The sequence below is a fragment of the Narcine bancroftii genome, chromosome 7 (assembly GCF_036971445.1).
Source record: "Narcine bancroftii isolate sNarBan1 chromosome 7, sNarBan1.hap1, whole genome shotgun sequence".
NCBI classification, from domain to species: Eukaryota; Metazoa; Chordata; class Chondrichthyes; order Torpediniformes; family Narcinidae; genus Narcine; species Narcine bancroftii.
Window position 1 is genome coordinate 83,777,885 of NC_091475.1, and position 21,421 is coordinate 83,799,305.

Below are 21,421 nucleotides of genomic sequence, written 5' to 3' on the forward strand. Positions count from 1 at the left end.
CCAATTTTGAAGACAAATTGTGAGTTCTGAGTTCAGCCTGTTGAAAACCCTTGTGGTCCATACAAGAGGAACTGGCTGGCTCAAGTGTTTAAGTTCGGCAAAACATTGAAGTGGCTGATTGGAGGGAATCAGTTAGTGCGTGTCCAACAAGCAACTAATCTCTCTCTCTGAAACTGGCAAGAACCTTCCTGAGCAGTAACCATTTAAGCACCAGAGCTTGGTGAAAATTCATAAATGTTAAATTCAGTGCACAGTATTAGAATTGCTTGATAAAGGTGAACTTGGAGGAGTGAGAAGTGAGATTGGACTGTGAATCAAAACTTTTTCTGAACTTATACACATGCACTTAGAATTAGAAGGGGGGTGGTGTTAGCTTAAGTTAACAGTAATAAGTTAAAGTTTGATCCTGTTTTCATGTTTAAAGAAAATTAACATTAACTTTTTAAGTAAAGATTTGTCTTAGTGAATTTCTATTGTTGCTGAGTTTTGGGGTCCTCTGGACTCATAACACACTGGCCTGTACCACGGGCCAGAACAACAGCCCAATCTCTCCTTGACTTCTCCAAGATATCTCTGGGGGTGCAGACAGAATTTCTTTTGGTAAGTGTGAGTTTCCCAGACTTATTTATGTTTGCTGAATTGAATTAGGCCTGGCTGTGGGCCCAGTGTTTGAACAACATCCTCAATAGTTCTTGATTCCCTCGTCAATGGAAGCGGTATGCTGTAGCATCCTCTCGGGTACATCATTGAGATCATTGTTCATTCTCCTAAATTTTAAAATTAAAGGGGAGTCTGAAGGATCACTTCTTCATTGATGGGGCAGAGGTGGAGAGGGTTAGTACTTTCAAGTTCCTGGAAGTCCACATTATCGGAACACCACTCCTGGAACCAGCACATCAAGGCAACCAATCAGAAGGCATGCCAATACCTCTTCTTTCTAAGAAGATCTGGCATGTCCTCAGATACTCAGTCAAATTTCTACAGGTGAGCTATAGAAAGTATACTGATTGATTGCATCCTGACTTGGTTTGGAAACTGGAGTGCTCAGGATCGCTGAGAGCTGTAGAAAGTAGCATACTTAGGCATTCATAATGGGCACTGGCCTCTCATCCACTGTAGATATCCGTGTGAGATATTGCCTCAAGAAACCCAGGAAAAACTGTTGGCACTCCCTGAGCTGCTGTAACGGCAGCACTCTCTCTGGTGTGGATCGGTGGGAGAGTGCTCCTGCAGGGTCCAACCACCCAGTCCGACTGCCATCAGCTTCATACAGGCTTTGAATGGCCCATTAAAGAAGCTGACGGTAGTTTTTTTAAAAAGATCCTGCGACCGCAGGCTCTGCCACCCAAGATGACGTTGCCTATGATTGGCAGCAGCTACAAGAAGTTCCAGACTACAGGGAAGCAGAGGACTGGCACAGGCCACCAGAAAACGTGGGGGGGCACCCCTAACTGAGGGGAAGCAGAGGAAATGACCCACGAGATGGTGACCACGGCGGCGGACAAGTGAGGGGGTTCTGCGGAACCACATAGGCGGTGGGCTGCTGGAGACTGCGGTCACAGGACTCGCACTGGGCAGCATACTACTGGCAAAGGGATACCAGGTCTCGGAACCGGGATGTGAGGGGGTGGTGAGGTGCTGAAGGTTTCCTAATCGTATCGGAGTTTCAGATCTGGAGTTCGAGTGGCTAATGGTTTGGACTGGGCTCTGGCTGTAGAGACTGCAAGAGTGCTGGGGTGAATCCATGGGCACTCGGTGACTGGCGAGAACTCTTTTGCTTCTCTTTCTCTGACTGTAAGAAGCGCTTCAGGAAATTTCTGCCGATGGCGAATCTGTCTGCCTTACAGTAGATAACAGCAATTTCATGTAATATGACACTGTTTATTGCATGACAATAAATAAAATCTTGAATATTGGATCTTGAAAGAAAGCTGCTAAGATCATAAAGGGTCCCATGACCCTGGTCACAATCTCTTCTCATAACTGCTTGAATATGGCACCCCTAGTTTTTGCAACAGCTATCAGCTCTTGAACCTCTCCTTACTACCCTAATCATAAACTGCCCTGGATCATCAAAAGATCTGTGCACACTATTGAAACATCATTTCTTTTACACTGACTACAGCTGCAAATATTTATTGATCTAACCTTTTACATTTATTTATTTTTCTAAACCAGAGGTATTGTGGCAATTTAATTTATTCCATTGTTGTTGGTATATCTGTGCGAGTAAGAATTTCAGAGAACCTATACATTATGCTTGTGGTTATGACAAACTCTCACACTCATGCTAAAAAAAATTCCAAGCTACTGTCGAGCTAAAATTGCTCAGTCTTTTCTCTTAATAAAACCTCTCTGGAGCCACGACTCCTGATGAAGGGGTTCGGCCCAAAACATGGGCTGTTTATTACCTTCCATGGATGCTGCCTGACCCACTACGTTCCTCCAGCATTTTGTGTGCTACTCTGGTCTTCCAGTCTTTCTTGTTTACCTCTTTATCCCAGGAACATGTTTAAAAAAAATGTTGTTTTCAATTTCCTGGAACACTTCAGTTCTGAAAGTAATTGGAGAGAGAGAGAGTGAAGCAGCTGTTTGACTGAACCGGTAACCCATCTGATGTAACCAGCATGGAGGCTTCCAAGTAGAGCTGTCAAGTTCTTAGTACGAGGTACAGTTACAGTGATGAGCAGCTGACGTGACCTGTGCCTTCCAGGGTCAGAGCACAAATATTCCTTGTAGGACTGTACAAACAAAGTCGAAATGCTATTGGAATTTTCACTATTTAGATCATAAAGACTGCAAGATATAGGAGAAGAAGTGGGTCATTCAACCCATCAAGCCCACTCCACCTTTCCATCATAAACTGATCCATTTTCCCAATCAGCCCCACTCCCTTTTCCCCATAACCCTTGACTATAATTCTCTGCCTTAACATCAAATAATGTCTCCTGTCCTGCTCTGTTCAAACTTGGTTTAGTGGCCCATGCCCTAACTTGCACCAATTCTAAATTCTTTGTGTACTTGTCCCATTTTGATTTCAGAATTATCCTCTGATTTTTCGTCCCCCTATGAACTTGCTCCTCTCTGTAGTCTTTTGTGGTGTACCCTGTTGGGATATCTGCACTCCTGCCACTTGAGAATCCCGATATTTAATTCCCATTCCTGCAGAAAGCAATGCCTTATGGTGCAAGAGCTCCAACTGTCCCAAAAGCTCTCTGTAAGACATTATGTGGCTTGCTTGAACTGGGCTGCAGGGGCTGTTTGACTCCATGGTGTTTCACCAAACCTGCCCATTTCATCAGGATTTGGTTCATTTTATATTCTGCGATGTAGATTCAGTTTTCTTTTTGTTCCTGCCTGGTGCAAAAGGGAGCAATTTGTTATGTTCAATGTATAGTATGAAGGGAAGTTGTTCTTCTAAATTAGAAACCATTATACTACAGGGACTTGACCTCTCACCAACTTCTTTCAAATTAGCTCCAGGATGGATTTTTCTTTGTAAACCTACTTGTTGGTGCTTCTTACAAAGCACCAGACCTGGGTGCGGTCACGAAGTTCACTGAAACTTCTGTTCCCATCAGATAAAAGGGTTGGTCCTGTGAACATGGCCACAGAAAGAATGGAGGAGGGCAGAAGCGGAGGAGGGCAGTTTTAGGTGGTGATGTACCAGTGCTTTTGGTGAGATTGCAGTGGGTTTGAATGGTGCGATCTAAGAAGTCTTGGTGAGTTGCTCCAGTGAAACCTGTGGCTGGTACAAATACTACCACTGTGCATTGGTGGTGGAGTGAGTGAAGATGGTTTCTGTGGTGAAGGTGCTGGATTAGAGGACAATGTGAACACTGACTGGGTAATCAGCTTTTTGTCTCATTAAGTGCATTGATTTAACATGCAGCAGAAGTTGACAGAGCGGGAATAAATTTGGGACTTTCCCAGGGGTGGATGGATGGGAAAATTCTGCAGTTGGTCATGTTTGAGTTGGACCGGAGTGATGGAAAATGTGTTGACCCTGAAATAGACCCTTTGGCCCACTGAATCCATGCCAACCATCAAAAAAAAAATTTCTGGGCTAACCCCATCTAATATTCTCCCAACATTTCCATTGCCTCCACCACTCTAGGTTCTTCCACTCACCCACATACTGGGGGCAATTTACAGCCAATTAACCTACTGACAAGCACATCTCTGGGATGTAGGAGGAAGCAAGAACAACACAAGGAAATCCACACAGGCACAGGGAGATCCTCCATTTTGACGGTACCCAAGGTCAGGGTTGATCTTGAATCCTGTGAGCTGTGAGGCAGCATGTCTAGTTGCTGGACCACTGTGCCACCTAGAGGAATCAGGGAAAGAAACCTGTACGGATGAAGTGAAGTGATGTTACAGCAACATCTGGTCTTGCAGAGCACCCACACAGAAATCTGACTCTCCATTCCAGAGGGGTGTTAGTGATGTGGGGGAACACAGTGGGGTGGGTGGTCAAAGGCAGGAATGCTCGCCACCTTATCACAAGGGCAGCCCAGGATCGGCCCTCACTTACAGGTAAAACTGTTTCCCTGTGTTAAGCAAGCAGAACAGCCATTGGATCTGATGCTTTCCCTCTGAAGGAGTACATGCTGAGGGGCGGACTGAAGCTTGGGGCACAGGCTCTATGGGGACCTACAGTCTGGTCGCCACTGAACACTGGATCTTGTGCAGCAGCGTCTCCAATGTTTCACCAATTCAATATTTGGGGATGAGCTATCAATCACAGGATGGCATGTGTCAGTGATTGTAATGCTACACCTTACTGTGGTAATGAAGGCAGTGACATGGAGATCAGTGCCATGGAGATCAGAGCCATAAAGCATGTTTAAGAAGGTCCTTTGGCCCATCACATTCATGCTGACCGCCAAACGCCCTTTACATTGATCTTGCAACCAGTTGCATTTTATTTGCCCCACATTTCCATCAGCTCTCTTCCAATTCCAACCTTCTCCTACACACGAGCAATTTTCAGTGACCAATGAAAACTACCAAGCCACGACTATTTGAGATGTGGGGAGAAGGGCGCAGTGAGGTCAAAGCATCAGTTGGAGAAAAATAATTCTTCGTGTCTCGCTAAAGGGTTCTGAACTGAAAGGCCAACTATTCTTTTTCTCCCACTGGTGCTGCTGAGATCCTCTGGCAGATTGTTTATTGCCCATATGCTCCTGCTGTGCAACTGTTTATTTAATGAAGAATAGATATTTATGCATTTGTCTAAAAAGAGATGAGGGGGAGAGTCTGTTCACTGCTGGTCCAAATCCCTCCCTCCCCCATCCAGCCCTGATTCACTTCCAGTTGAGTGTGGTTGGGCTGCTTCATATTAAGATGATGATGTTCATCCACCCAATAGAACTCCAAACGTCAATGACCAGAGCCTTACAGGAACATGTTTGAAGAAAATCATCAAAGAATTGATTCCAAAGACTATTGATCTTGATCTATTTACTTCAGATGCTCATCTGAAGAACCCACGATAAATTCAACCTAGTCACTTATCACCTCCAATTAACCTTTTCATTCCAGCTAGGAGCTCAATAATTCTCTTTTAGATGACCTCCAATGACAGTACAGTACATCTTTTCTCGAATAAGGGGAAGTTTGTTGCCTTTAAACAGTCCATTCTTTGTGGTTAATAGTGGAGAAGGTCAAAACAAAAAAAACTTCAAATTCCTGGGTGTCAACACCTTCAAGGATCTGCCCTGGAGTCTCCATGTTGATACAGTCACAAAGAAGGCTCCCCAGTGGCTATACTTTGAGGTTCTGAGGAGATTCGGTTTGTCACTGAAGAGTCTTGTATATTTCTACAGGTGTACCGTGGAGAGCATTCTGGCTGGTTGCATCACTGTCTGGTCTGGAGGTGGCAACTCTTAGGGTTAAACTCCAGAGGGTTCTTAGCTTGGCCTGTGACACCACAGGCCCCAGACTTCACTCCATTGAGGACATCGACATGAGGTGGTGTCTTAAAAAAGCAGACTCTATCCTCAAAGACCCCCACCACCCAGGCGATGCCCACTTTTTTCTTCTACCATCAAGTAAAATGTACAGTAGCCTAAAGACGAGCTTCTTCCCCGCTGCCATCAGATTCCTGAATAATCAATGAACCAAAGACACAGCCTGACTTTGCATGAACCACAATTTAAAAAAAAATTATAGTCACCAACAGGTCGGGTCAGATACAGCAATGAGCTCTCTGAACCCTTCTCCATTAACAATGGCGTGAAGCAAGGCTGCGTTCTCGCACCAACCCTCTTTTCAATCTTCTTCAGCATGATGCTGAACCAAGCCATGAAAGACCTCAACAATGAAGATGCTGTTTACATCCGGTACCGCATGGATGGCAGACTCTTCAATCTGAGGCGCCTGTAAGCTCACACCAAGACACAAGAGCAACTTGTCCGTGAACTACTCTTTGCAGACGATGCCGCTTTAGTTGCCTATTCAGAGCCAGCTCTTCAGCGCTGACGTCCTGTTTTGCGGAAACTGCCAAAATGTTTGGCCTGGAAATCAGCCTGAAGAAAACTGAGGTCCTCCATCAGCCAGCTCCCCACCATGAATACCAGCCCCCCCCGCATCTCCATCGGGCACACAAAATTCAAAACGGTCAACCATTTTACCTATCTCGGCTGCACCATTTCATCGGATGCAAGGATCGACAACGAGATAGACAACAGACTCGCCAAGGCAAATAGCGCCTTTGGAAGACTACACAAAAGAGTCTGGAAAAACAACCAACTGAAAAACCTCACAAAGATTAGCGTATACAGAGCTGTTGTCATACCCACACTCCTGTTCGGCTCTGAATCATGGGTCCTCTACCGGCATCACCTACGGCTCCTAGAACGCTTCCACCAGCGTTGTCTCCGCTCCATCCTCAACATTCATTGGAGCGACTTCATCCCTAACATCGAAGTACTCGAGATGGCAGAGGCCGACAGCATTGAATCCACGCTGCTGAAGATCCAACTGCGCTGTGTAGGTCAAGTCACCAGAATGGAGGACCATCGCCTTCCTAAAATCGTGTTATATGGCGAGCTCTCCACTGGCCACTGTGACAAAGGTGCACCAAAGAAAAGGTACAAGGACTGCCTAAAGAAATCTCTTGGTGCCTGCCACATTGACCACCGCCAGTGGGCTGATATCGCCTCAAACCGTGCATCTTGGCGCCTCACAGTTTGGCGGGCAGCAACCTCCTTTGAAGAAGACCGCAGAGCCCACCTCACTGACAAAAGGCAAAGGAGGAAAAACCCAACACCCAACCCCAACCAACCAATTTTCCCCTGCAGCCGCTGCAACCGTGTCTGCCTGTCCCGCATCGGACTTGTCAGCCACAAACGAGCCTGCAGCTGGCGTGGACTTTTACCCCCTCCATAAATCTTCGTCCGCGAAGCCAAGCCAAAGAAGATAATATAAATGTTTGCACTAAAGATGCTGCTGCAAAAAGACCAAATTTCATAACTAGTTCATGAGAATAAATTCTGATTCGGAGAAGTGAGGACTGCCCCACCAAACTCATTCTCTTTTACTGGTAATTGTACATTTTAAATTTTGTGGGAGTGAAAGAATTTGAATAATGATGGTTTTCCCTCACGTCGCTCTGGGCCATTTTGGGATCAGTTAGACAATCAACATCACCCCTTAGTGGTCAGGAAAGTAATTGCATCCCGGACAAAATCTGCTCCCCATCTGCACTGCCTGCTGCTTCTAAGCACTATGACCAGGTTCTCCCCCAGGCAAAAGCACCCTTCAACCAGATGGCATTAATATCAACACCTCTGGCTTTCATTAACCCTCCCCCACCCCCTTCTTTCCCAATCATCTCTCCATTCCTGGCCTCCTTTTGCATAAACGTGATAAATTCAACCTAGTCCCTTATCACCTCCAATTAACACCTTTTGTTGGTCTGGATTCCTCCCCCATTTGAATTCTGAGACTTTCTGATATATCCTGCTCTGCCTTTTCTGATTATTTTTTCTTGAAGAAGTGCTCAGGCCCGAAATGTCGGCAGTGTATCTTTAGGCACTTTAAGGTGGCCGAAAGACCCCGATGTAAAGCCACATAATCTACCCCATGTGGCTGTCAGGAGGCCACCTGAAAATGGAGAACACGGCCAGGAGGAGCACTTACCTAACCCTTCTCATATAGGTATATTCTCTGCCTCCGAGAATCCCCTGTTGCACCTGAAAGCAGCAGTGGGGCGACAGCCACAGTCCACAGGAGCCGGCGTTCGCTCGGACGTGGCTCTCCTTCAGCTGGCATGTTCAGGTGATAGAAAGGCGCCTTCTCCGCAGCCACCTGAATGTCCCAGCTGCACTCCCCCAGCCACGTCTGCCGGCGCATTATCTGCGTCCGAGCACCTGAAAGTGGCTTCTGTCTCCTATAGATGCTGAAAAGACCAGCTGAGTTCCTCCAGCATTTTGCTGGTTTTACTAAAATCACAGTGTCTGCAGCCCATTGTGTTTCTCTAAAGCCCCTTTCACACTTGTAGATGATCCCAGGAATTAACCACCAACAGGCCTTTAAAGTCCCAAATGTTAAAGCAAAATGAACTCAACACCGGCATCAGATTATGTCATCTCATGCTGGGGATTGATGGCCTTGACTCCAAATACAATCCCCAGCATCTGCAGATGCTGGTGTTGAGATCAGGCAAGTGTGAAACGGGTAATAGCATTGTGTGATTGAAATAACCTAAGTTTTTGCGTAGTGCAAGAACATGAAGGAAGAAAAGATTAAAATGATGGTATAAACTTTGTCGTGGGAAAGTCGCAGTGTGAGAGAGAGATGCAATAAATAGCAATGGCAGACAATTTTTAAACAGTGCACAATTTATAAAGTCTGTGGGGGGAAAAAGCAATGGCGGACCTCACTTCCCAGAATGTCGTGCAGCAGAGAAACCCCTCCATAAATGCTCCATTGCTGCAGCCAATCATACAGCCCTTTCTTTGTCACATGGAATTCTGGGAGGACAGGCCCACCATTGCTTTTTCCCCATGGTACTTATAAATTGTATGTGAAAGTGCTACCAACTTTCCCTTGCTATATAAATTGGGCACTGTAGCGGTACAAACTTTCCCACACTGTATGAATTGAGCGCTATTGCGCTACCAAGATTCCCACGCTGTTTAAAAATTGTTCGTTATTACTATTTATTGGTGCACTTTCCCATGGTCCCTTATAAAGGTTTATATAGGTTGGCACAACAACAGGAGCTGAAGGACTCATACTGTGCTGTACATAAAAGCTTAATTATGTTATAATTATACATAATTAATTTTATTGAAATATAAGATCATAATACATTGATCAGATTTAAGGCAGGTTCACCATCGCTCGATGTGTCATGATATCACCAGTAGAAGGTAGAACAGTCCTAACCCCGGGGATGGCTCCTTGCAAGTGTGAAAGCATTCAGTGTCCCAGTTAGGATGGTCAAGTGTGAAAAGCCAGACTCCCATTCCTTTTCCAGGACACTGAACAGCCAATTTAGTGGGATGCAAGAGTGAAAGGGGCTAAAGTAATTGCATGAGCCTAGAAGCCAAGTTCCAGAATCTGCAACCTCTCATTTGTCTGCACAACTCTTCATTGTGTGCTTCTAAAGCCCCTTTCACACTTGCATCCCACTAAATTGGCCGTTCATTGTTCTGGGATAGAAATGGGGTTTGGCTTTTCACACTTGACCACTCCTAACTGGGACCCTGAACGCTTTCATGCTTGCAAGGAGCCATCTTTGGGGTTAGGACTATTCTACCTTCTACTGGTAAATTCTGATCAATGTATTATGATCTTAAATTTGAACAAAATTAATCATGCCTAATTATAAAATAATTAAACTTTACGTACAGGACAGTATAAGCCCTTCGGCCCCTGTTGTTGTGCCGACCTATATAAACCTTTATAAGGGACTGTGGGAAAGTGCTAGCAATAAATAGCAATAGTGGACAATTTTTAAACAGCATGGGAAAGTTGGTAGCACTATCGTGTACAATTTATAAACACCGTGGAGGAAAAAGTGATGATGGACCTGCCCTCCCAAAATTCCATGTGGCAGAGAAAGGGCTGTATGCATGGCTGCATGCACAGAGCATTCATAGAGGGACTTTTATGCTCCATGGCATTCTGGGAAGTCAGGTCCACCCATAGTCTTTATAAATTGTGCACTATAGCGCTACCAACTGTTTAAAAATTGTCCGCTATTGCTATTTATTTCTCTTTTGCACTCTCACTCTTTCTCGCTCTCTCTCTCTCCGCGCGACGTTCCCACGGCAAAGCTTATACCTTCATTTTAATCTTTTCTTCCTTCACATTCCTGCAATCACGCAAAAACTTGGGTAATTTCAATCCCACAATGCAATGGCCCATTTCACACTTGCCTGATTGCAACGTCGGGATTGTACAAGGGGTTGAGGCCGTCAATCCCTGGTGTGAGATGACATCATCTGATGCCGGTATTGAACTGATTTTGCTTTCACACTAGACACTTTAAAGGCTGATTGGTAGTTAATTCCTGGGATCACTTACAAGTGTGAAAGGGGCTTAAGAGTCTCCCAATTGCTTGAGGTTAATCTGTAACATTCGGTAGATAAAAGGCTCTTTATTTAAAGTAATAATTTGCACTGTGTGGGGAAAAATGTTTGGAGTGGTTTTACACAAGCAGACAAACAGCAGATGTTTACTACTACTGCTGTTAAGATATAACGAACTTTAAATTTCCTAAAACATTGAACCAGTGCCACAATAAAAAAAAGTACAAAAAATATCCAGGATTGAATATAAAAGTTGCAACTATTTAAAACTTTGTTTGGCCACCATTGGAGTATCGTGTTCATTTCTGGTCACCACACTTTTCGAAATGTTTTGGAGGCTTTGGAGAAGGTGCAGATGTTCATCCAGATGTTGCCTGGTTTGAACAATATTGGCTTTGAGGAGAGATTGCATTGTTTTTCCTCTGCAGTGTTGGAAGCTGAGGGGCGACTGGAAGTTTATAAAATGATAACATGCATAGATCGTATAGTGAATCTTTTTCCCAGGGTGGAAATGTCACATATAGGTGAGAGCTAAGATTTAAGGTGAGAATGGGAAAATATAAGAGAGATTTGTATGTCGAGAGTGGCCGAGGCTTAAAACGCACTGTTAAGGGAGGAAGCAGATAAGATGGCAATATTAAAGAGATGTTTAGACAGATATGTGAACAGGTAGGGAACAGAGAGAAATAAACCATGATGGGATTAGTTAGATGGTCAGGGTAGACAAGGTGTGATGAAGGTCCTGCTCCTCTTCTATATTCCTTTTGACATGGCTAAACAAATCAATGGAAGGGACAATTAGGAATGAATCATAAATGCTGGTCTTGCCTGTGATGTATTTATCCTTGAAAAAATGAAAAAAATATTAAAAATTGTTTCCTTGAACATTTTCAGTTCAATGAGAACATGATCAGAACCTACTTCAGAAGTTGTTGGAGATGGTGAAATGAAAGAAGGAAACACACAAATCGAGTGCTCTGCACAAGAGAGAGAACAATAGAGACTGTCATTTGTGCAAGGCCAGCAATAAAGCTCTCCCAACTTCCCACCAGAGTAAAATACTGAGATGTTAGTGTAGTACCAAGTATTCGAGTTTGTCGTTTTGCCACACATACTGAAGTTTGACTGGTAAAACAAAATAAATCATGTTCCACAAACTGAGGAGCTGTATAAACTGTGTTCAACTATTACACATGAACCTCTTTATGCTAGATTTGACATTGAAACATTTAGACAAAAAGTAAAACAGGATTTCAGTTGGAATGAACCACAAATTAACAATTTGCTGGAGGATAATCCAGCAAATGTGAATGTATAAAGAATATTGTTTTATTTGCATGTGTTGGCGGATAACCCAGATTTTATCCAATGAATAACTCAGCTCTCACCTTGGCTAGGTAACATAGGCGTGATACTTACTGCAGTGTGTCGACATAATATGAAAGATGTGAGATGGGAAATATTTGCATTCATATCACACATTTCATGATAGCCACTGAGGTATGTTTTGAAATGGTAATGAAACCAATGTCAAAGAAATAAAAAAAAAATGATTTCAGACTGTGGTACAGTGGCTGTGTAATGTTAGAATGGAGACACAGTTAGCTGTTATAGTGATCGGGGTTTGAATCCGATGCTGTCTGTAAGGAGTTTGTACGTCTTCTCTGAGTCTGCATGGGTTTCCTCTGAGTGCTCCAGTTTCCTCCCACTGTTCAAAATACTCTGGGGTTGAAGGTCAATTGGGTGTGATTGGGAGCCACACCTCGTGGGCCGAAAGGCTCTGTTGCCACATGTATATCTGGAAAAAAAAGATGTTAGAGAAGCATATAGCAAAGGGAGAGAGATTTTACATTTCATTGTTTGGGAGGTCTGAATTTTTTTTATATATAGTTCAAACATGAGTGTCTGGTTTGTAAAATATTCCTGCGTGTTAGATGTGGCCAAAATTTGAAATTCCGTTTCCCAAACAGGAGTTATTAGGCCCTTTCAGGTGGACCCTCTGCCTTGAGGGTGGCGGCAGGAATGAATCTTAAATTGCAGACTCACCTTTCAGGTGGCAGTCCTAAAAGGCTGCTGCAGCATTGCCTGGTCCACCTGAAAGGACCTATTCATATCCAGAGGCACTTCATAGCGCTTCCGGATCTGATGGAGGCGGAGTGACTGGTGCCACAGCGCCACCATCATAAATATGTGGCATAGCAATGGCTGTCTTCCCTACCCGTAATCCTCCACAACAGTTCCAGCTGCATGGGAGATTATGGGTAGGGAAGACGGCCATTGCTATGTCGCTTATTGAGGTACAGAGAGTGGTGCAGGAGAGGCCAGCTGGGCTGTGACAGCCAGCACTGGCTGCACCAGCCCCAACAGTCCCCACCCACCTCCCCTCCCCAGTGGGGCAGGGTCTGCCAGGCAGCGGGGTGCGGGGGCTGTCAGGCAGAGGGGAATTGGGTTTCTGCCTGATAGAGTAATCAGCCTGCCCTCAGGCAGCTGTTAACAGTGGCTGCACATTTAGGTGCATCAGCGGAGTCTGCCGCTCCACCGATTATTCCTCCCCGAGGATGGTTGGCGTCGGCGCCTCGAAGGCACTTCTGCTGCATTCAGGTGAATACATCTTTAGCTTCAAGGGGAGAGATTATGCAGCCCTACACTGGGGTGTTCAGGCCACTTGAAAGGGCCTAATATAAAATCAGTGATTAATTTTAAACTTAAGGGTGATAGATTTTAGTTGATCGAATATATATTAAGGGTTTATGAGACAAATTCAGGTAAGTAGAGTTCAGTCATCAATCATCTGCAAACTCATTGATTGAAAACTCAAGGGGTTAAGTCCTTAAAACTTATCCCTTTGCTCCTAATTTGCAGATTTCATATTTATAGTCACAGTACATACATAACATATAACCCCGAGAATATGGTCTATATGGATTTTAGTAAGGGACTTGACAAGCTCCCCATAAAAGACATGTTCAGAACGTTATGAGGCATGGGATTCATGGAACCTTGGCTGTGTGGGTAAAAAGAATTGGCTTGCATTTAGAAAGCAGAGAGTAGAAGTGGAAGGAAAGTATTCTGCCTGGATCTTGGTGATCTTGAAGTTCCACAAGGATCTGTCCTGGGACCCATGCTCTTTACAATTTAAAAAAAATGACCTTGGTGAAGAGGTGGAAAGATGGGTCAGTACATTTATGGGTGATATGAAGATTGGAGGAGTTGTAGATGGTGTTGAAGGTTGTCGTAAGTAACCAAAGGATATAGACAGGATGCAGAGTTGGGTGGAAAAGCGGCAGATGAAGTTCATTCCAGATAAGTGTGAGGTGATGCAATTTGGAAGGACAAACCAGAAGGCTAAGTACAGGGTTAATGTTCAGTTACTTAAGAGTGTGGATGAGCAGAGGAACCTTTAGGGTCAAATTCATATATCCCTTTAGGTCACTGCACAGGTTGATAGGATAGTTAAGAAGGCTATGGGATGCTAGACTTCATTAATAGGGGAACTGAGTTTGAGAGGTCATATTGCAACTCTACAAATCTCTGGTGAGACCATACTTAGAGTATTATGTTTAGTTCTGGTCACATTATGGGAAGGATGTAAAGCCTATTGAGAAAAGATTTACCAGGATGTTGCCTGAATTGGAAAACAAGTCTTATGAGGCAAGATGAGCAGAGCTGGGACTTTTCTGTTTCGAGCATAAAAGAATAAGAGGAGATTTGATAGAGGTCTACAAGATTATGAGAGGCATAGATAGGGAGGATAACCAGTGCCTTTTTTCTCCAGGCAGGAATAGCAAACGCCAAAGGACATATGGGCAAAGTGAAGGGAGGGAAGTTTAGGGGTGACATCAGGGGTAATTATTTTTACAGAGAGAGTTATGGGTGCCTAGAATGCCTTGCCAGGGATGGTGGAGGAGGCTGAAACATTACAGGCATGGATGGAAGGAAAAATTAGGTTTATGGGTAGGGAGGGTTGAGTATTTTTTTTAGGATTATTTGGGTCAGCACAACATTGAGGCCTGTACTGTGCTGTAGTGTTCAATGGGTCAGTGCAGTTCATGTGTTGGAGAGTTTGGTAATAAATTTCCTGGAAAGGTAAAGAAGTAGTTGGGGAAAACTATAGCAGTGCCGAGCGGTGGTGGAGGATGAGAAGAGGTGAGAGAAAGGATGTCAGTTCCTCAGATGTGCAGTAACACGCCTAGCCTGAGGGCGCGGGTACAGGTAAGGGTCTTTCTAGTTCAGATTGATGTTGATTATGTGAATTAATTGACCAAAATATGAATGCATAAATACACCTTTGTTAATGGTTATACTGAGGCACATGCAGATACCCAAAGGCAGTGAAGGGGGCCCAGGATATGTGTTGCCTGGCAACGACAGCTAAGCTGAAATTCCACTAGCCCTGACTAAGGACAGCAAGAGGCTCCAGGTTGTGAGTTGCCTGATAACAGCAGATAAGTTTCCAACAATTCAATTTCTTTCTAGAATCATGTGACTTACAAGAATTAAGGGAACCAAAACTGTAAAAAATATCATAGGGAAGGGGAACATGTCTGTGTGATTGGTCCACAATATGGTGCATCATGTAGCAGGACACTGCATTGCTTAATGCTGATTAGATAATGCTTGCCAACTAGGAGGTGACTGTTTTGAGATTGGTTAATGTCAGATAGAGATGGAGAATTTAAACCCATGCATTTCTCTGTTAGAGGAGCTCCTCAATCCTCTGCAGAGATGGTGAACCTCCCACAAGCATGTACATCAAATCAAGGGAATTGGCTGAAGAAAACTCCAAGTCCTTCATTACTCAGGAGAGTAAATTGCTTATTGGGACCTCACCATAGAACCTTGGTCGAGGATTGACATGGATCCTTTGCACATGAGCTTCCATATCCTGACAAGGATGAGCAGACTTTCATTGAAGAGGACCCTTTCCACTGAGCACGCTGTATCTTTGGCCCACTATAGGAAGGAAGTACAGGAACATCAAAATCCTGAGCACCAGGCTGACAAATAGGTTCTTCCTGCAGTCTGTGAGATTGATGAACAGTAGCAGGATAGCACAGTCAGTGTTGCAGTTAGTAGCCAGCGACCCAGGTATAAATCTGGTGCTATCTATCAGAAGTTTGTACCTTCTCCCTGTGTTTCTGTGGGTTTCATCTGAGTGCTCTGGTTTTTTCCCTCCCTCCAAAAAGAATGTATGGGGTTTGTAGGTTAATTGGTCCTGCTCATATCCAAGGATGACATACTTCGGGGAAGAGAGAATTTGAGGAAAACATCTGGCCTGTGCAGAGCACCCAACCAAGTATTAAAACCCTATGCTTACCAACTTTCCAATGCATTCATGGATATCTTCAACATCTTACTTCTGGCAGTGTGGTACCTACCTGTTTTAAACAGGCATCAATCGTACCATAGCCCAAGAAGCTCATGGTAACCTGCCTAAATGACTATTGACCAGTGGCACTCACATCCACAGTGATAGTGTTTTCAAAGGCCAGTGTTGAAGCATATCAGCTTCTGTCTGAGCAATGACATGGATCCATTCCAATCCATGCCTGTCCTAGCAACAAGTCTATGAAGGATGCCATCTCACTGGCTCTACACAAAGCCCTGGAATCCCTGGACAGCAAAAATGCATACATCAGGATGCTCCTTATCAACTACAGTTCAACATTCTACAAACTGATAGCCATCTCCAAGATCTGGGACTCAACACTCCACTATGTAATTAGATCATGGATTTCTTCACCTCCAGACCACAATCAGTGAGGAATGGCAAGAACATCTCCACAATCTCTATCAGTACTGGAGCACTACAGGGCTGTCTTCTTAGCCCCATGCTCTACTCACTTTACACCAATGATGAAGTGGCACTGTACAACAACAACAGCAACAACAACACCATCTATAAGTTCACTGACAATGCCAGGGTAGTGGGTTGCATAAAAAGGGGAGATGAGTCGGCATACACGAGGGAGATTGAAAACTTGGCTAAATGGTGCACCAACAAGAACCTTGAACTCAATGTCACCTAAACGAAGGAGCTGACTGTTGACTTCAGGAAGTGAAAGCCAGAGGTTTACAATCCAGTGATCATTGGGGGGAAAATCACAGGTGGAGAGGCTGAATAAATTCAAGTTCTTGGGAGTCACTATCTCGGAGGATCTTTCCTGGACCCAACAGACCAATGGCATTGTGAATAAAGCACATCAGCGCCTCTACTTCCTCAGGAGTTTGTAGAGGTTTGACATGACATCAGAAACCCTGGCAAATTTCTACGGATGTGTGGTTGGAAGTATGCTGACCAGCTACATCACAGTATGGTACCAATGCCCCTGAGTGAAAAGCCCTGCAAAAGGTAGTGATTGCAGCCCAAAGCACCAAAGGAAAAAAACATACCCACCAAGAAAATTTACAGTGGAAGCTGCTGTCAGAGAGCAGCAGCGATCGCCAAGGATGCACAACACCCAGCACAGACTGCTGTCATCAGGAAAGAGGTATCGGTGCCACAAAACTCGCACCACCAGGTTCAGGAACAGCTGGAGATTTCTCAATAACAAACTCAATCAAAGACCAATTTAAGGACTCTTGCTTGAGCATTTTATTGATTCTTTTTCTCTCTGTATTGCAGTTGGTTTGTTTACATTTCTTTATTTGTTTACATATGCACATTGATGTCATGTATGTACTCTGATAAATACATCTGAAATCCGAATTGGTGTATTTGGGCGGAATGGGCTCGAGGGCTGGAAGCGCCCATTACAGTGCTGTATCTCTAAATTTAAACATATTTAAGTATCTTATATATGAGTAAATCATTTCAAAATATTTATATTTATTTTAAATTATATCATTGTGTGTTTGTGATAATCATGTGCTGCATTTAGTGTACGTACGTGTTTACACGGTGGTCTGGATCAGGTTGTGCATGTACAGTCAGATGATAATAAACTTGACCTTGAACAGTGAGATGGATGCCTAGGGTTCATCAAATCAGCTTACAGCTAATTTATCATTGAGTTTGAATGTGTCCATTTAAAGGAGGTGATTGATGAAACTGTAATGTGGCACATTCCATTCCAACTCATGATGAAAACAAAACTTCTAGGAGAGCTCAGCAAGTCTGGTAGCACCTGTGAGAGAGAGAAAAACATGCCCATCATGGCTGAATGAGGTCGCGGCCTGGGATGGGCTGAACTGCTGCGGTGTACTCACCTGAGAAGATGGCGCGGGCCCTCCGAATTCTTGGGGCAGAAGCACGCACTGTCAAGATGCTTCGGGGACGGGTTGTAGCATCACTTTTGGCTTTGGGCTTCCAAACTGGAAGTGACATAAAAGAAGGTGGATTGCGTGAGTAAAGTAATTCTATTGACAGTTGTGAGTACTGTGCATTTATATGGTAGCACTGCTTTGGCAGACGCTACAGTGCAAGCTTTTTTTTTTGCAACTATGGATGGTCATTATAGCCTCTTCATTGCTTTTCCTTCAACAAATATATTCAGCCATTGACGTGAGACTGCTGTTTGTTCCCTCTGATATCCAGTAAGGGAAAGAAGCGGGACAGTGGATTCTGCAGTTGAGGGTCCCTTCTATCATCACTGTCCAGATGGCAGCAGAGTACAGGCCAGTCTCTATCAGTGCAGAATGCCAAGAATGATCTCTAGGCTTAAGTTCAAGAGGTTGTCATGTGGAACAACAAAAGAGCAACTGGATGGAGAGTGTCTTCTTTGGCAAGAGGGCTGATAGGTGAGGCAAAGGTATAAAATAACTGTCTGAAGAGTGAGAGGGAGGAAGTGAGGAGGAGATTTTTTTGTTTCCACACAAGTGGTTCCTGTGGATGAAAGAAGCAGATTCTGACGAGGGTGGAATTAGATTCCAGGGGAAGTTTGAAATGCTGCAAGATGTGCAAAGCACTGGTGAGGAAGCTGGCAATTGGAACTAACTCACCTGGGTCATTAAATGAGCTAGCATGGGAAATGGTGGGCCAACTGGCCTTCTCCAGTGCCCCACAATTTTGCGATTCTTGGAGGCTCTGTGTGTCTCTTTGGATGGACGTAACACATCGTGCAGTCTTCACTATCCTGACCGAAAGTTATCCATCCATCAACGTCACCGAAACATATTGTGCGATTATGCAATGTGGAAAGTGACCACTGCACTTGTGTTTAAGCAGTACCCACACTTCAGAATTATTCGATTGTGAAGTGCGTGGGATTGTCCTGAACCCGTGGTAAGTAAAAGTGCTGTATTTGAGACCCAAGCTGTGACTTTTCGTCAATAATTTGAATGTAGCCTTTATACCAATGAGTTGATAAACTTTCGATAAATTATAGACAGGCAAAAATGTGGGTTAACTCTTTCAAACAGAAATCACCACAAGGACCAGGCTTCAATCCTGAGGCTGTACAGGTTTATGTTATTCATTGTAATCACTTGGAAGTACTGCTGAATGACATCATAATTCAGCAGATAACATCTGGAATGTTGCTTTCTTTTCCTTTTTAAAATTTGCAACTGCCAAAATACCCTTCCCTACATTCCCAGCCAGGAACCAGCAAACCTGAATCATTCAGTTCAGGGAGAGGCATTTGAATATCAAGATTACACCTCTGGACATTGCTTCATATAACTTCTCCTCTCAGTGTTCCTAATGGCTCCACTCTCGTATTGGATTAAAAAGGTACTGGCTATTTTGATCAATTAGACTTCAAACACAATCTGTGTGTTTTGTTGTTAATGCCTGATGGTTATTTTTGAAGCTAAGTGTGTTATTTTTCAGCTGATGTGTGGAGACAGAGTGCATTATTTTTCAGCTGATGTGTGGAGACAGAGTGCATTATTTTTCAGCTGATGTGTGGAGACAGAGTGCATTAGGCCATCCCCCCCCCCCCCCCCCCAATTTCTCACTGTTCTAGAGCCATGAGTTTGCAAGAGGGACACGTAATTTCACTATCCTTAGCTGATTATTCGATGTTCCAAAACACATTAGTGGCAATTAATTACAACTTTGGGATCTCTTGCCTCTGAATGATGGTACTTCTCACAGTGCAGTTTGCCCTCAGCGTTGGGCTAGAGTGTAGCTGGGTGTAGATGCACCAATGATGGTCTGGTGGACTTGTAGTCCTGCTGGGCACTATTAGGTGATGTAGAGGTGGATAGGTCTGCTTTCAGTATGCCTCTGTTCAAAACAACTGAAATAAAGAAACCAATTTTCTGGAGGTTGTGATACTATCTCCAATGTATATATTTGTATATATTTACATATAGTAGTAGTGATTGGCTGAGAGCCGTAGCCCCACCTACTGGCCAGACCATAAAGGGCTGCTCCTAACCAGACCCAGGTCAGTCTGGACTGGTCGACCTCGATGGACTATGCTCCAGACTTTTGTTAATAAAAGCCTTGATTTGAGTCAACAAGTCTTTGGGTCATTCAACGCGCTACAGAGGTATACCCAGGAAGAGTGGTGTTGAACTCAGTTGATTCTGGAAAATAGTATAATGCCGAATGGAAGGTTGAGGTGTAATTATTGAGTTGGTGTTGAGTGGAACAGCATAGGAGACTAAGTGTCGAGAAGTCAGACTGGGAATAGGGCAGAGAATAAAAATAGCAGGCAATGGAAGCTCAGGCTCTCATTTTGTGCCCTGTACGTCAAGTAGCCACTATGTTTTATGTCCTTCTTACCTCTGAACTTCTAATGCATTTTCTCCTCTTTTTCAGGTTCCTGATGTTATCAGCAGTATCCGGCAGGTATCCAAAGCCTCCTTGAAAGGGGATGCAAATTCCCGGCAAGTCAACGATGATGCCTTTTACAACTCCCAGAAGTACGAGGTGCTCTATTGTGGCAAGGTAGTGGTGACGCACAAGAAGGCTCCGTCCACCCTCATCGACGACTGTATCGAGAAGTTTGCCTTGCATCAGCGGGAGAGGGAGCGGCTGAAGCTGCTGAACGAGAACTCCCTGACTGATGACCTTGCAGGCCAGGAGGAGGGAGATGCTGAAGCTGAGCTGCTTGGAGACGTCACCGATGAGGTGATGGTCAACACCAGTCTACCCTCTGGGAGCAGCAGTCAGGGCGAGTTGTCGGTCTTGGCCTCCAGCTCGGCACTGACCGAGCCCAGCCCGGCTGACATCCAGTTCGAGGAAGAACAGGCTGAGTTCCGCTCTCGGTGTAACAGCGTGGCCAGCATTCGGCACAGGGTGGTGCCAGATCTGGCATCCAAAGTACCATCTCGACGCCGTCATGCCAGTGCCCCAAGCCACGTCCAACCCTCTGATGCAGAGAAAAATCGGACAATGTTATTTCAGGTATATGTGTGCATGGATTCAAATTAAATACTGAGAACAGCAACGTAGGGAAGTTTGTTAGTGTGGGAGCACAGGGCATTCACTCCACCAAGAGTGAGGTTGGAGATCGGAGAGAGATGGCAGGGTGTTGACTGGTACTCCTCTTCAGACACTGGGAAGCTGCCCAAGAAACAGCTTATATTTTTTTAATTGAGATGTGTGGCAAGGAAACAAACCCATTCAGCCCATGAGCCAGTGCAGCCCCTATACAATTGAATCCTAATTATCTGGAATTCAATCAAACAGAAAGACAAACAAGTGGCAAAAAATTGAAAAAATAAATAAGATTAAAAATTTTTTAAATTGTAAAATAAATGTTCTCCGAAGCAACACTCAACCCCTTGATGAAGATGAGAGCAAACGTTCAGCCAGCAAAACAGGTCGTGCCCTGCTGGGAGCAGCTGTTTGAATAAGGTGGTATTTGAATAAAATGGTGGCGTCCAGGATGCCGCTGTCTGCTGGGACGATCCTCTCAAAGTGGCTCCCTTATCCTACCTAGTAAGAGTATTTATCTTTATTCATATTAGGCATATTA

General features: G+C 44.3%; 1 protein-coding gene and 1 long non-coding RNA gene across 8 annotated transcripts in view; one reads left to right on the top strand and one right to left on the bottom strand.

Moving 5' to 3' along the window:
* The window catches only part of tbc1d4 (TBC1 domain family, member 4), a 240,678-nt gene that overhangs the window by 112,842 nt on the left and 106,415 nt on the right, over window positions 1–21,421 (top strand). For 6 of the 7 annotated variants that reach the window (XR_011341992.1, XM_069890555.1, XM_069890556.1 and 3 more), the window contains one exon: window positions 20,260–20,847. Coding sequence is in view for 6 of the 7 variants with exons in the window: in XM_069890555.1 (XP_069746656.1) it covers window positions 20,260–20,847 (588 nt within the window). In the remaining variant the exon portion in view is untranslated. Of the gene's footprint in view, window positions 1–19,071; window positions 19,222–20,259; window positions 20,848–21,421 lie in introns of those variants that run through there. The other variant, XM_069890559.1, reaches the window with a different exon arrangement.
* Window positions 10,758–18,965, bottom strand: LOC138739092 (uncharacterized). Its single transcript, XR_011341993.1, has 4 exons — window positions 18,489–18,965; window positions 17,757–17,861; window positions 15,378–15,500; window positions 10,758–12,345 (listed from the first exon to the last, which is right to left on the bottom strand). It is a non-coding gene; the product is annotated as an uncharacterized lncRNA (long non-coding RNA).